The sequence below is a fragment of the Mastacembelus armatus genome, chromosome 22 (genome assembly GCF_900324485.2).
Source record: "Mastacembelus armatus chromosome 22, fMasArm1.2, whole genome shotgun sequence".
Taxonomy (NCBI): domain Eukaryota; kingdom Metazoa; phylum Chordata; class Actinopteri; order Synbranchiformes; family Mastacembelidae; genus Mastacembelus; species Mastacembelus armatus.
Genome location: NC_046654.1, coordinates 14264474 through 14278438, shown reverse-complemented (window position 1 = coordinate 14278438; position 13965 = coordinate 14264474). Strand labels below are relative to the sequence as shown.

The 13965-nt window shown below is 42.8% G+C and overlaps 1 protein-coding gene across 3 annotated transcripts in view; it reads right to left on the bottom strand.

The window, feature by feature from the left end:
- ralgapa2 (Ral GTPase activating protein catalytic subunit alpha 2) overlaps window positions 1-13965 on the bottom strand; it is a 79885-nt gene that overhangs the window by 16529 nt on the left and 49391 nt on the right. For all 3 annotated transcript variants that reach the window (XM_026300285.2, XM_026300291.2, XM_026300287.2), the window contains 2 exons: window positions 12071-12229; window positions 10193-10320 (listed from right to left, as the gene is read on the bottom strand). In XM_026300285.2, the coding sequence (XP_026156070.1) occupies window positions 10193-10320; window positions 12071-12229 (287 nt within the window). The remainder of the gene's footprint in view (window positions 1-10192; window positions 10321-12070; window positions 12230-13965) is intronic.

Below are 13965 nucleotides of genomic sequence, written 5' to 3'. Positions count from 1 at the left end.
AGTCAAAAGATAAAACCGGGAAGGGCAGACTGCACCTCGACTTTGATTGAAATCCATGCGATTACTTATGAGGCATTTCACCTCTTCTTTCTTCCAACTTTCATGATGAGATTTATATTGTGATAATTATTAACTCGCTACAGACTCTACCTGAAGTTCTGCCCCCCTTTACCCACCTCACAGTATGGCAGCAATCAAGGTATGTCGTTCGATTCTCTATTAAACACATCTAGAAACAGCCGTTCAATCAGTTTGACACTTAAATTGCAAGAGAGGCGTGCCAACTCTGGGTCATGCCAAATGACTCCGACTTTAACCCTGTGATAACACTGTTCAGACAAGCATTGATGAAATATTAAAACTAAATGAACAGAGGCTTCTGCAATTTTAATGATGCTTGTGGCATGTGATAGAATAACTGTGATACGTTAACGCCAAGCATCTCCGTCTGCTTTCCCACCAAGACACGCTGCACATCAAGTCTCCTGTTCCTTCAATTCGCCTCTCTGCGAAAGGTTCATGGAGCCAATTAGGCTGCCTGGCCTTATGCAATATGTCAGGCATTTAGTGGGAATGATAATGATTAGTGCTAAGTTACATATGATCACAGCTGCAGTGAATGCACAGAACAGAAGGGTTAGTTACTAGGGGACAAGAGTGATTTAGTTTGCCCTCATATTTGCATTTTGGACATATTTCAATCAACGGCATTGTGATTACAAGGGGATATGAACTCTTATCTAAAAATTACTTATGCAGACGCTGGACTGTCGGACCAATTTGTTCATGTCATTTTGTCAAAATGGTGCTAATAATGATGTCTGAATATGTTGTTTCTGAAGAGTCGAGATTATGATGTAAAAATCTTTCTTGCAAGGCAATTATGTTTTGTGAAGTTTTTCCTTACAATGAGCACTCAGCCTCAAAATAAATCCATAATAGCTGTTTTCAGGCTAACACATGTACATCCATCCACCTAATATCCTTATCACATTTAGTCTTTTTTTTTTTTGTCACTTCAACTCATAGATGAAGTTTATTCTCTCCCCTGCACAATTTGAAAGCATATAGGGTTCAATGGAAATAATGCGCTGGGTGGCTAAAGGGCTGGGATACAACCACTAACAGGGACCCAGGCTTCTACCAACGATAATTGCAATGGGTGAGCAAGATGGAAAAGGGAGATGTATGCACGTACACACACATGCACACAGAGAGAAAACCGACACAAAAAACCTTGGGCAAAAAAGAAAATGGACTTCTGTGTTGGCAACAGCCTTTTCCTAATCCTCGCCCCTGGGCTATATTGTGCAGTCAAGCAGGCTATTACATGGCAACAATTAGGGGGGCTGGAGCCCAACACCTGGTCATCTCCTATTCTGGCCCTCCAGTGGCAGCTGACTGTACAGTCTCACAGCCAGGTGGCCCCCCTTCAATGACATTAGCTAGTCACTCCAGGGTTAATCAGGAGCCTACCATCATCCAGTGGGCATGCATAGAGCTCCATTCAGACTGGAAGCTTTTATAGGGAAACGGGATGATGGAGACAATGTACTTATAAAAAACTTGTTCAACAGAAGCTCTCAGACAGAGAGAGCCCAGATAATCAAAATTAACTTGTGGGAGGGGTTGGGCCCTCTTGGAATGGTGGCCTAAGTTTGGTGCACTGCTTTGATTGGCTCATGCGGAGCTCGCGGCACGTCAACTGTGCATCCTGCAGATTATAATGGACCTTTTCATGGGTGGACAAAAACAGATGGAGAAGCGGGAAGTGCTATGCATCCACGCAGACGGGTGATGATGTGGGGGGAGGGAAACTGGATTTTGTCAAAGTCGGCAGATACAAAAACAAGTGTGTGATGCTAGAACAGCCCCGGTTATATCTGCCTGCACAATAAAGACCCATTCCAAAGCCCCCTGGCTTGGAGATCTGAGGGTAAATGACACTCATCAGAATAACAAAAGCTATAGATTTGTACCCAAATCAGCTAGCATCTCATTAGCAGTAATTCAATGCTATACATAACTAATGAAGATGTGTACACTACATTAAACAAAGGTACGGAGAGCTTTCTAAACAAAGTTTTGGATTAGTGGATGTCTGGAGCACAAAGCTTTTCTTAGATTTAGAATAAGAATTTGAATCAGCAGGTGAAAACTGAAATCATAAACATACATGAATCCTCATTGTAACATATGGTATGACAAAGATACATACAATTTTTGAGATAAGATAATCCATGTAATGCCTGCTTGCACAGCCAACAATACTTGCTCTTTGTCTGACATCGAACTCAATATGATTACGGCCTGTTGCAGTGGAGACACAAGATTTGGGCAATATTTCTCAGGGCTTCGCTTCAGCAACAACCACCACTTGACAATGAAACACAGACTATCAGTATTAACACATCAAAGGCTGATTTCTGTAAGAAGAGGCAGACAATGCGCAGCGATGCATACTTAAATGTTTTATTTTGGGTATTGCTTTGTTTGCCTTGCCTTGTCTGTTAATGCAGAAAATTCCATTTAGTGCAAAAATGCAAATGCTGTGAGGCACAAGGACATCCTCTAAAAGAGAACAATGGCCACAGGCCAGTGGAGGAGCAGACACAGCCTTTGAACCATTTTAAGAGGCATTAATGTGAAACTTATAAATAATCAACTAATTCCTCCTTATAACAGCCAATTAAGTCTGTGACATTAAACAACAGTGCCTTATGTTGAAAAAAAGAGCCATCCTAGTTTCTGAACAAAAAACAAAAAGAGAATGATAAATTTAATGGCCATTTAGGGACAAAGAAACCCAATAATGTCACAAGGTGTCCTCACAAGAGTCCCCAAAAACCCAGGGCCACAATCAGAGACCAAGAGATTCCAGCGGAGAAGGATGAGTGACATTTCCCTGACATTTCCCAGCAGCATTCAATGCGGGGCTGTCTCAAGACAGTCAGAAATATCTATGGATATGCTTGAATGTGACACAGGCGTTATGGGATGCGGGTTCTTTCAGGGGATGGCCTCAGTACTGAGGCTGGTGATGAGGAGCCTAGGCCCTGGGAGATTGAATGGTAATCACTGGAGCACAGATAATGGATGATTGAAGGCTCTTTCTACGCCGCTGTTGGATTTCAATATCAGAGAGGCCCTAGAATTGGGATTCTTATCAGGGGCGGTGTGTCAAACAAAGGAGAACTGAGCGTGAAATATGGGGTCCAACTCAGGCACACGACCATGGCGATTAGCACAAGGATAAAAAAGGCCGCACAAACAAAAGAGGGCAGCTTTAGCTGGACAAAGGCCTGTCCACTGCCTTGTAACAAGAGACACGGAAGGAAGAGGGGACATAAAGGAACGGAGAGAGTAGTTGGTGGTAAAAGGAGGACAGGACAGGAGTTTTGCTGAGATGGCTGGAAGATGAATAGTGACAGAGCCAACTGTTAAAGAGTGTTCCAGACTCCCTGCTTCTGAAGGGGAATAATAGACCAGCAGGGATAAAACGCAATATACCCCGCCTCAAAGCCATACACATCCAAACAAACACACATTACTATTCACATACACACTCAAACGCACATGGTGGCACGAGGCTTCACAGCTCTGCCAAGTCCATCACAAAAAACAAAACAAAAAAACAACAAAATTATTCGCATTTATCCCCGGATTCCAAGCGCTACCACTTGCCAGGAAAGCTCATTAACCCTCCCTTCAAGAACCCTGAGACAAAAGAGGGGGAAAACAAAACATAACTAATCAATGAGAATGCACCCACAGAGGAGGGGGGTGGACAAGAACATGCATCCATTTGGACAACCTGAGAGGGCTAACAGCTTTTGCTTTAGTGTTGCACTGGCTGGCTACGGGGCGGAGAAAGAAAGTTCATTAATTAAACAGGGCAGGGGGAACAGATGGAATGGCTAGCTGGATGCTAATCACTTAAAGCAGACAGACAGGTTTTTACGCCCGAGCTAGAAACACACCCACCACACATAAATAACGATGAAAATGTTTCCTCAACGGCAGTGCGGTCAGTACTAGCCTAGTGGTGACACCGGGGTCAGGGTCAGGGTATTCTGGCTGATGAACAGAAACCAATGACCTATTAGTCAGACGATAACTTAAAACCATTTCATTTTTTGTTGATATTTAGTGATGCTAGTTTTTGGACAATCCGCCAAGGGTATACTATGTATGCATGTTAACAACCCAAATAAACACAGTCACTTATTCCGTAACAAATTAGGAGCCAATTTGGGGTGATTATTCACTGTGAGGCCTACCCATTCAAGTGAAATACAATAAAAGTGGTAAGTCTCACGCCGTCCTCTTCTCCTGTTCAGTCTGTAGGAATTTACTCTCTATTGAAACTTAAATAATGACAAATAGGAGACTTTTCTTTAGCAGCACCGTAAAAATGCAACATTATTTAAAACCAATCCACCATTTCAGAAATCAGATATGACCAACTAGATGAGGATCAGTTTATTAAATATATCAATGTTATACCTGATATCTCATGTTTTATTTAAGGTGTATAGAATAACGGCACTTGCATTTTCTGTACTTTATTTTTTAAGCATAGTTGGTGCCAGCAGAAAAATAGGGCCAACAATGATTATGTTCTTTTGAGCCTAAACAAATAAACAAACAGAGATGTTTACTTTAAGCTTATGTTGACTTTTAGTAAATTTGCAAAAAAGTATGTGATGACATAGGATTCACATATTCAGAAAATACTGATTTATTCTAACAGCGACCAGAATATACAGAATCATTTACACAATTATGATGGTCTTGTTCATGTACTTGCACCTGACACACTAGGCCTGGGCTGGGTATGGGGTAGAATATGAGATCCCACACAAAACTGGCAGTGTTGCTGGCTTTCACTTTGCCGCTCACAAACAGACAGATGTCAGACATGAATGCATAACAGACGGCGAGAGAAGGGGAGGGGCATGAAGGTGGGGGTTCAAGTTTAAAAATACACAGAGCATGACATTCTTTGGGTTACACCAGGCTTTGCAGATTCAACTAATGCTAGTGGCAAACATCATGGTTTCTAATTATTTTTATGTTATGTGTAAAAACTGGGCTGTTTTGCCAACTGAAATCTCCCCGACACTATGTAATGGTTTGTTATTAGTAAATAATCAAGTATAGGAAAATAAATCAAAACATGTACAAAGTGAAATTACCCTGCAGGAGTCAAATTATACTACAAATCAAACCAGCACTTCCATTAATTTGGCAAAAACTAAAATAATACAAAAATAATTATCATTTGTTAGAAAGGTTGCAGTGGGACATAAACAGGATGCATGGTGCACACAAAGGTGAAAACACACTCACACACACACACAAAGGCACAGTGGTGTTGTAATACCAGGGGCACTCTAAAATAAAACCTATTCCCTTATACACACCATACATACAAACGCACCAACAGGCACAACAGTTTGACACCAGCAGTGTGTGCATGCTAACCCAGGCGGGGCTCTGGGTCCCTGCTGTTGGCCGTCTGGTTCCACGCCTGCTCTACCTGTGTTTAAAAGGGGCAGCCCCCAAGAAGCTCAGACCTCAGAGTGCACTGGGCTGGGCTGGGCCCCCAGGGCTTTCAGGGTGTAGATGCCATGCAGTGGACGCCTTTTGTTACAGGCTGGGTGGCAAGAGGAGGAGGAACTGATGCGGGGGGTGTGGGGTGGTAGGCAGAGGAAAAAAAGAAAGAGTAATGCTATGAGTCATTCTGCATTAGCAGCAGGGGTGGGAGGCAGGGAGAGGTGAGGGTGGATGAGAGGGGGCGAAGGGAGAGAATACTTTTGCATGTTGTATGAAGCTAGACGCCATATGCCATCCGAGCTGGGCTGCCTCCTGAGTCAGGGCTCTTGGTTTGACAGGCCTGTGCTTGTCCCCCATCCCCATCCCCATCCCCACCCCACTCCCCCCTAAATAACACCCTCCTCCTTTTAGGCCTTCCTGTGCTCCAGCTATGGGCTAGACAATTTCTTTGGTTGTGCATGTACTGTGCTCTGTGTATTTGTGCGTGTGTGTTGAGGGGGGTAACTCGGTGATCTGAACACATCGGACATTGTCGTGAGTCCTGGCAGGAACAGCTGGTCAGCTGGAGAGAGGGTTGGGAGGAGGTAGGGATAAGGAGGGGGAAAAGATGGGAGGCAGTGCGCTACACTGATAATGGGATTAGGTTAAAACATTCAGTGGGGGAGAGACCCCTCCTTTCTCTGTAGCTCTCCCAAATATTGCGTGAACTCTCCAACACTCTTTCAAAGCCAATGCCAGCCCCAACCAAAACCACCACAAAACAAACCCAGCTATCTACTCACCCAACGACAGTCAACTGCTTCCAATTAATACAGATACAAACCATAAATTACACAAAAAGTCAAGGTGATTCCTCAGTTCATCCATTAGGAATTGTATTGTATACACCAAATTACCTGGGGCATTTTTATAAGACCTTTTAGTTGGTCAGGCCTGTTTTCCCTAAAGAGGAAGTCGGCTAGTTATTCTCATATCAGCTCAGACCATTACATGAATCCTGCTTATAATGACTAGCTTGGCGTCTCACTGTGCCCAGTCAAGCACTGTGTTCCAGTGACATAGACTGCTGAGTATTATCCATGAGACTGCCGACAGTTATGGCACAACAGCTGGCAAATTAGACCTATCAACGATGCTAAATAATTCATGTGAAACAACACTAACATGGCAGATCCTATTCATGACATGCTATCATGCATACAGGCAGACTTTCATCTCGTCTAGGTGAGGAATCTTACAGTATACAAAAGGACGTATTGCCGTTGGACAAAGACACAGTGAGAGTGGGCCAATAACTTGCTCAGAAGGGGTGTGGGAATATGTCACTGTCAATGCAGCGACTGCAATTATTATGATGTGTCTTGGGGGTGTAGCAACAGCACACAAAGGAGTGCGTACAGGATATCATATTCATAATGTTTCCAGGACACATACATTGAAATTTTTGTACATCTTGGACCTGGGGGGTTGCAGATATGCTCACACGAGCCTCTGAGGGAAACATGACAGACTTCAGCAGTTTTCTGGGTTCCAGTGAAAGGATCAAGCCCTCTCTTCTTTCTGCTACTGCACACAGACACAGACACACACACACAAACGCAGAAAGACACAAACTCACACATACACACCACCTAAAAGCCTGGCTCGCATGACTGGCGATGGGCAGAAACAGATTATGGTTATTGATCGCTGCCTGGAGATGGATCTGTGTGTGTGTGTGTGTACTTGTGTGTCAGAGCAGAGGATGGGGACTAAGGGCAGTGTGCAAAAGCTATTGATTCTGTCCAGTAGGGAGGCTATGTCTCTGAATCAAGGTCAGTTCTGCACTCTCACCTATCAAAAACTAACTGTCTCCTCAACACACACACACACAGTTTTTACCTTTAACAATACCCCTTCACAGAGTGACGTACAGCTCAAATACTTGTTGAAGAGAGAAATGAATCTCAGCTTCTGGTTGAAGACATTATTCTACAGTGACAGTATGAAGGATCTTCATCATACATTAAATGAGAGCAGATAGCAAGACATGCAAGTGACTGTTTCAGGTGACACAAACAAACCCATTGTTTCTTTCCAATATATCACACATTTTGTCCATGCAGGGATAAGCTCCACCAATAGAGGTGGACATTCACGACGTTCACTTAGGCTACTTCGCTGCAAATGAATCAATAAAAACAATGGTGGTTTAATAAAAACTTAAGTTGTTTTAAATTGAACCTTTTGTGGTCACAAGTATTCAAAATGTGGCTATGTGGTGCGGACTAGTTGTAGCCAATACACTTAGAAAACACAAAGCCAGAGCAGCTGCATTTTCCATCAGGCATATAAATAATAGATGATACATTATGAGTTGTCTGTGAGAGGATGGTGATATGTTGTCTATCAGGCCCGGACAGAGGTCTTGACAGAAGAAACTGACACAAACTCTGACTGCCATTCGAGACACGGCCACTATACAAGAAATGCAACAACACATTTACAAAGTTCACACAAATCGGAGACGGAGAAAAGTAGAGAAGGAGATCAGGGAACGTGATGGAGACAAAGATAGAAAGACAGCAAGGTGAGAGTCTATCTGGAAAACACTCCTGAAGCCTATCTGTGTGCATTTTCAGAAAATGTTGCTGGTGGTCATTTTCAATATCAAATCCTATTAGCCTGAGAGATCCTGCAAGTGTTGCAGCAGACTGCTGGAGTCCTCTCGAGCCTTGTGACGGAGCACGAGAGGGGGCTGCAGCACCATACTGGCCTTTTATCTGGGCACACAGGGGTCAGATAGCTTCTCTTTGAAGAAATATTCAACTAATTACCTTGGAGAGTGGCTACACAGGCAGAGAGCAGACTGTGGATCGCTAAGACATTGTGAAAGGGTAAAGTAAGGATGAGGATTTTCATTTTTACAAAAAACACCACCCAGAAAAAAGGTTGGGTCATTGTTCCAACATGCGAAGAACCACATATCCTGAGAAGATAGAAAAAAAGACAACTGGAGTGCAGAAGAAGCAAAAGCCTGGTATAATACAACAGCAAATCCAATGAGGAAAATGTATATAGGAGTTACTGCACCTGCCACTCAAGACTCAAGTTTTGTTCATGGTTCATGCCATTGCTAGACACCATGTCTGTGATACCAGTTCTCTTAAAATGTAAAAACTTGGTTATCGCATGGCATACACCACACTCAGCATTCTGGTCCTTCATTAATTTCTACATTGCCTCTGTCCACACAAGACCCTCTAGCTAGGCAGACAAACAGCTGACAGACATGCAGATACTCATACTGGCAGTGTGCACTGCCTGGCACATTCGGTCATCTCCCCTCTTGGAGCGTGTTAGGCCTGGCAGCCAATCAGTGCCAGAACTCCAGAGGCAGCGCTTATCTCCTCTCATAGATCATGCCTTTGTGCTGTCTAGTCCCCTGCTATGGAATGCCAGGTAAGGCTTTTGTAACCCAGAACAGGCCTGGTATTTCCATCCCCCAACCTGTCTTATACCCCCTGAGGCTCACCGATGCAGAAAGGCCTATGGCAGGCCCCCCTCTGGCACTGACAGTCACACTGGGCTAATTCACTTGGCGTCGGGTAACAGACATCTGTCACTCAGGATGCCCCCGGGGACACACAGACGAGGGCTGACAGAGGGGTGGGCCAGGGGATGTGATGCACTGTGAAATGCATACAGGCACATACTTACACACACCCAACTGTAAACAATATGCACAGGGTGTGTTGTAGAATCGTTAAAGAGCTAAGGGTTTTGTTGTAACGTACTATGATAAAGGAACTTGATAATAACTAAAACAACTTTTTTCAGTGTCTTAAAACAATAGATTCTAGTCTTCCATCCAGAATGAAACCTCCTTGGGGGAGGTTTCTATAGCAACTGCCAGAGGGGCAGCGTGGTTCTGGTGAGGGAGGTGCTCTACATGCTGTCCGAGGAGGAGCAGGGCATTAGGAGAGATCGGGTTTCCCCCTTGAGGGGCCATCTCAAACCCCCCCAAACTCTGTGCGGCTGGCATTCACATGCTAATTCATTTCCATTGGTGATTACACTCCCTTTAAACCAACTGACAACTACAGCTGGAGTCAGGCTCTTAACGGCACACTGTTGGATGGATGCGTGGAGGGATGAGAGTAAGTGTGTGCGTGCCTGCGTATGTGCCTGTGTCTGTATGCACTTATATGCAATTGTTGATGGTGCTCTTATTTTGGCTCTCCTTGGGCTCCATAAAATGGTAGTGATAGATGATGACACATTATCTGTGCTACTACCCAGAACAGCCGCAAACAACCTCCCGTGCTGCTCTGGGCTGTGAAACAGCTCCAGCCTAATAGCTGTATGTAAATCAGCCAGCCCATAAAGATCAGTGTCAGCACTCAGCTGTGTACGTTGGCTGACGTGACAAGCACGCCACATGTCTCAACAAATTTACCCAAATGGGCTGCTGGGTGTGCTAGAAATTTAAGCTCAGCGGTGGTATACATCTAATGAAATCATCATTGAAGACATTCCATAATGTATACTCATAACATTAATGGTTTCAGCTTTCATTGGCTGATCTTTTTCAACTGTTGCATTGGTCTGATGAACCACTGCTCCAATTACTATATGGGATGGTGAAGGATACAAGCTCTGGTAGAGAGTCAGCCGTGACTTGACAGCTCTGCTGGCATTGATACAGGTGGCCCGCACCAAGCTTGGCAGCAGCTTCCCGGTGATGATGGCGCCATTAAACAAAGGTCCAAAGAAAGGAACCTGAAGGAGTAAAGAAAGAAACAAAGAATAAGAAACAAGAAAAATTAGACATTGAATCTTCCATAGGAGATTCAAAATCAATTTGGCCACTGCCGTGTCATGAACCACCTTAAAATCGGAAGGAACAAAAATCTTTTTTTTTTTTTTTGCTGTTTTACCATGTCTTTAGTCCAGAGGATCAAGCTTAAATGAAATAGGATTTTTTTTTTACCAATTTTTGCTTGACAACCACACATATCTAACATGAATCAGTGTTAGGTAAATGTAATTAAAATGACAATCAATGCTAAACAATGCCCTCATATTGAGCTACTGAACAAATACAAAAGGCCACTTTGCATTTTAGTGGCAGCATGTGAGTGTGTGGGTAAATGCATCTGCTGATGCATATTGGAAGTGGGGCCCACAATCACTGACGCTCAATGGTCGTTGACCTGGAAGTTGACGTGCATGTTTAAGTCTCTCCAAAAGGTCCTGCTGTCTTCAAGTTGGGAGTTCAGTGAGTATAATAACAGGTTAAATTACACAATAAATTAAACACAAATGACACAGACCAAATAACTTAGTAATATGCTAGAAACCAAACAAGCATGTGACAGAAACTCCCTCAGAAACCTGAGAGAATGGTTTTATAGGTTCTTGGAGGTAGAAGCAAAACTGTATCATTTTGGAAAATATATGCTGGCTTGCATGAGGTGGGATAGGTTTGCAGAACAGTGTATTTTGGCTGCAGGAACTGTCTAATGGCGGAAACTGGGTTGAATCTAGAATCTATCTTATTTACTATTTCTGCACCATCCATATTTTGAAGTAAGGTGTCATTATTTTCTGAAAGGAATAGTAAAATAAAGATATAAAAGTCCTCTTTTGCCTTGTTAAATGTAACAGGCACAAACAGGTGAACCCTGATTATTAGCATTTATATATAAATTAGTCTTAAAATCAGATCTTCCTGCTAGGATTCACGACAATGTCCGATGTTGCAATTTTAAGCACCTACCTTCTATTTACAATGACAACACATAAGTCAATTAAATACATTGTTGAAAATTTCACAGTAGCATGTGAACCATTAGACTAATGCAGTAAATGAAGTGCATAAACTATTCAAACAGTTTCCAACAGGATTTCAATAAATTAAATTAATTAAATACAGCTTACTACCTTTAGCCCATTATTATGGCATATTTCGCAGTCATCTCTGAAAAATGGTGTGTTTCAAAGACTATCAGTGGCGTATAGTGAGAGATCCAAAACAGAATATATTATAGAATCATTTTCATCTGAATATTATCACGCAGAAATAATGGAAAGTATTGTGGTTATAGCTGAACATCTGAAGTGAGCCATCTCAGATGAAGAAATTTCACTATCCTCTAAAAGGCCACACAACAAGGGCAGTACTATGGAGTATCCAAGATGAAAGCCAGCCCAGAGAGGCTGGTAACCATCTCTGAAAGCACATACCCACAGTGCGGGTAATAATGTACTGCTGTAGTAGGAGCCTTCAGACAGAAACCGCAGCAGGAGAAAGAACCTATAAAACTAAGGAAGCAAGTAAAAGGGTCTGCTTTAACTCAAGAACAGAAATTAGTTCAGTGCTGAAAATAGCCTGCATAGTTTTCTGTTGTCACTTTAGCAGCAAGACAAAGCAGCTAATTAAAAATGTTTGATCACATGCGATAAAAAGTAAATTCCCACATGTTAATCCATGTAATGTGTGTATTGTTGACAACTAGTTGCAGTTTACCTGTGGTTTCTTCATGATCTGGATGAAATACATGTGGTTCTTCATTGGGTAGATGATAATCAGCACGTCTCCAAAGTCAGTTGGGATGATTCCACGTCTGTAGTCCCTGGTGTGCTCTGACCACACTATGTGCACCTCGTCATTTCCCAGATGACGCAGCTGCCAAACAAACAAAATCAGTCTAATCAAGTGCCCCGGTGAGTGCAGGTAATTTTCATCCCTATGGTGATGATGACAGCAACACAAATTTAGTGACATTACAGCATGTTACTGGGTTTATCCAGACGGCACCTTAGGCCCACTTTACGTCTAGAAGGCAGAGTAGGGAACTGAGGGGATTACTGATAATTACATGTTATTTACTGCCGACAGGTCAGTAGAGACTACATAAAAAACTGCTGTAACTGTAGCTTTTATCATTAGCAATATTTTATTTAATGATTTATTTCATTATAAGCGCTGTTGCATAATGATGTATTCCGAGCATAAAACATAAATGCAGCAGGTGCAGAAGCAAGGTGATTGCGCATGCCTAAATCACGAACTTTGTTTGAAAACAATGATTTAAGCAGGAGTCTGGGCCGCGGTTTTGACTATTTTTATAGCTTTTTTCATTACAAATTCAAATTGCAAACACAAACTGCACAAAATTGAGCGTTTTACAACCAAATAATTCAAATCCAATTAACTTACTCCATCAGAGTTTAAATTGCTTCCCATTTCCACTCTATTCACAAACACAAATGAAACTGGGCAGGACAAGAAGATACACTTAAATGACAGGAAATTGACTGATGCTAGTTTGAAATAGGTAAACAACTTTCCTCTTTCCAAAGTCAAATAGATGAACACAGCTACATTATATTCACTGACAAGTGTAGATCACTTATTAGCTGGTTGTCCAGTGATGTTGAATCAAGCTGTCCTCCCCCTTTCTGGGGTATCATGGACAATGAAAAGTGAGCCTCTACTCAGAAGAAAACATCTGCCAATGTACTGTGGGCCTAATGAGCCATTAAGAAACATGCCCTCGCCACCAAAAATGCAATTAGCACATTCTATTATAAGCCCTTAATTATGCTAATACGGTAATCTTAAACAAATCCACGGCACGCTGATTACTGGAGCTCGCCAGTTCAGTCTGTCTGTCCAAGGATCAGCAGGTACCAACCAGGTCAGTCACTGGGACAATTTCAGAGAAAATGTTGAATATGCATTTGGGGTAGACAATCAACACTGGGATGTTAATTTGGGTTAAGATATTAGCATTTGGATGAGATGAATCACAAGTTTAATGAGGATGCTTATGCTCTAGTCAATCATCTTCTGCAGCAATCTATTTATTCCCTTGTTAATCACATCCAAATGTTTGAGACTTCTTTAATAACATGTGATTCAAGTCAAAGGTTCTTGTTCAATTAGCCCTCTCTGACCTCCCACCCAGCCAATGGGCTACACCCACATGGAGACAGCAGACAAGAGGACCCCAGAACACAAGAGGCTCCTTATAAAAACTTGCAACGACCCAGTTAAGCTGCTGTGAGCTGCAGGGTGAGTGTGATAGCTAAGGCACTTGTCTATCCCTGTCTCTTTCACGCATGCAGGCACGCACATGCACACACACACACACATACACACACACACACGCACACGGTCTACATGGCCTGACCCCAACCCTGCAGGTCGCTTCTATAACTGCATTACTGAAGCCAGCTGCTACTGCTGCAGCCTGCACTGCCCTAAAACCCACAATTGGATTGAGGAATTCATGGTTTTCCCTCTTTTCTTTTTGGTTTGGCTGTTTCCCCCCCACCATTGTCTTCAAACAGGCAATCTGCCCATCGAGAGCTCCCCCACAGCATGCCTCTACGGTCACAGGCACTAAAGTGGGTGAC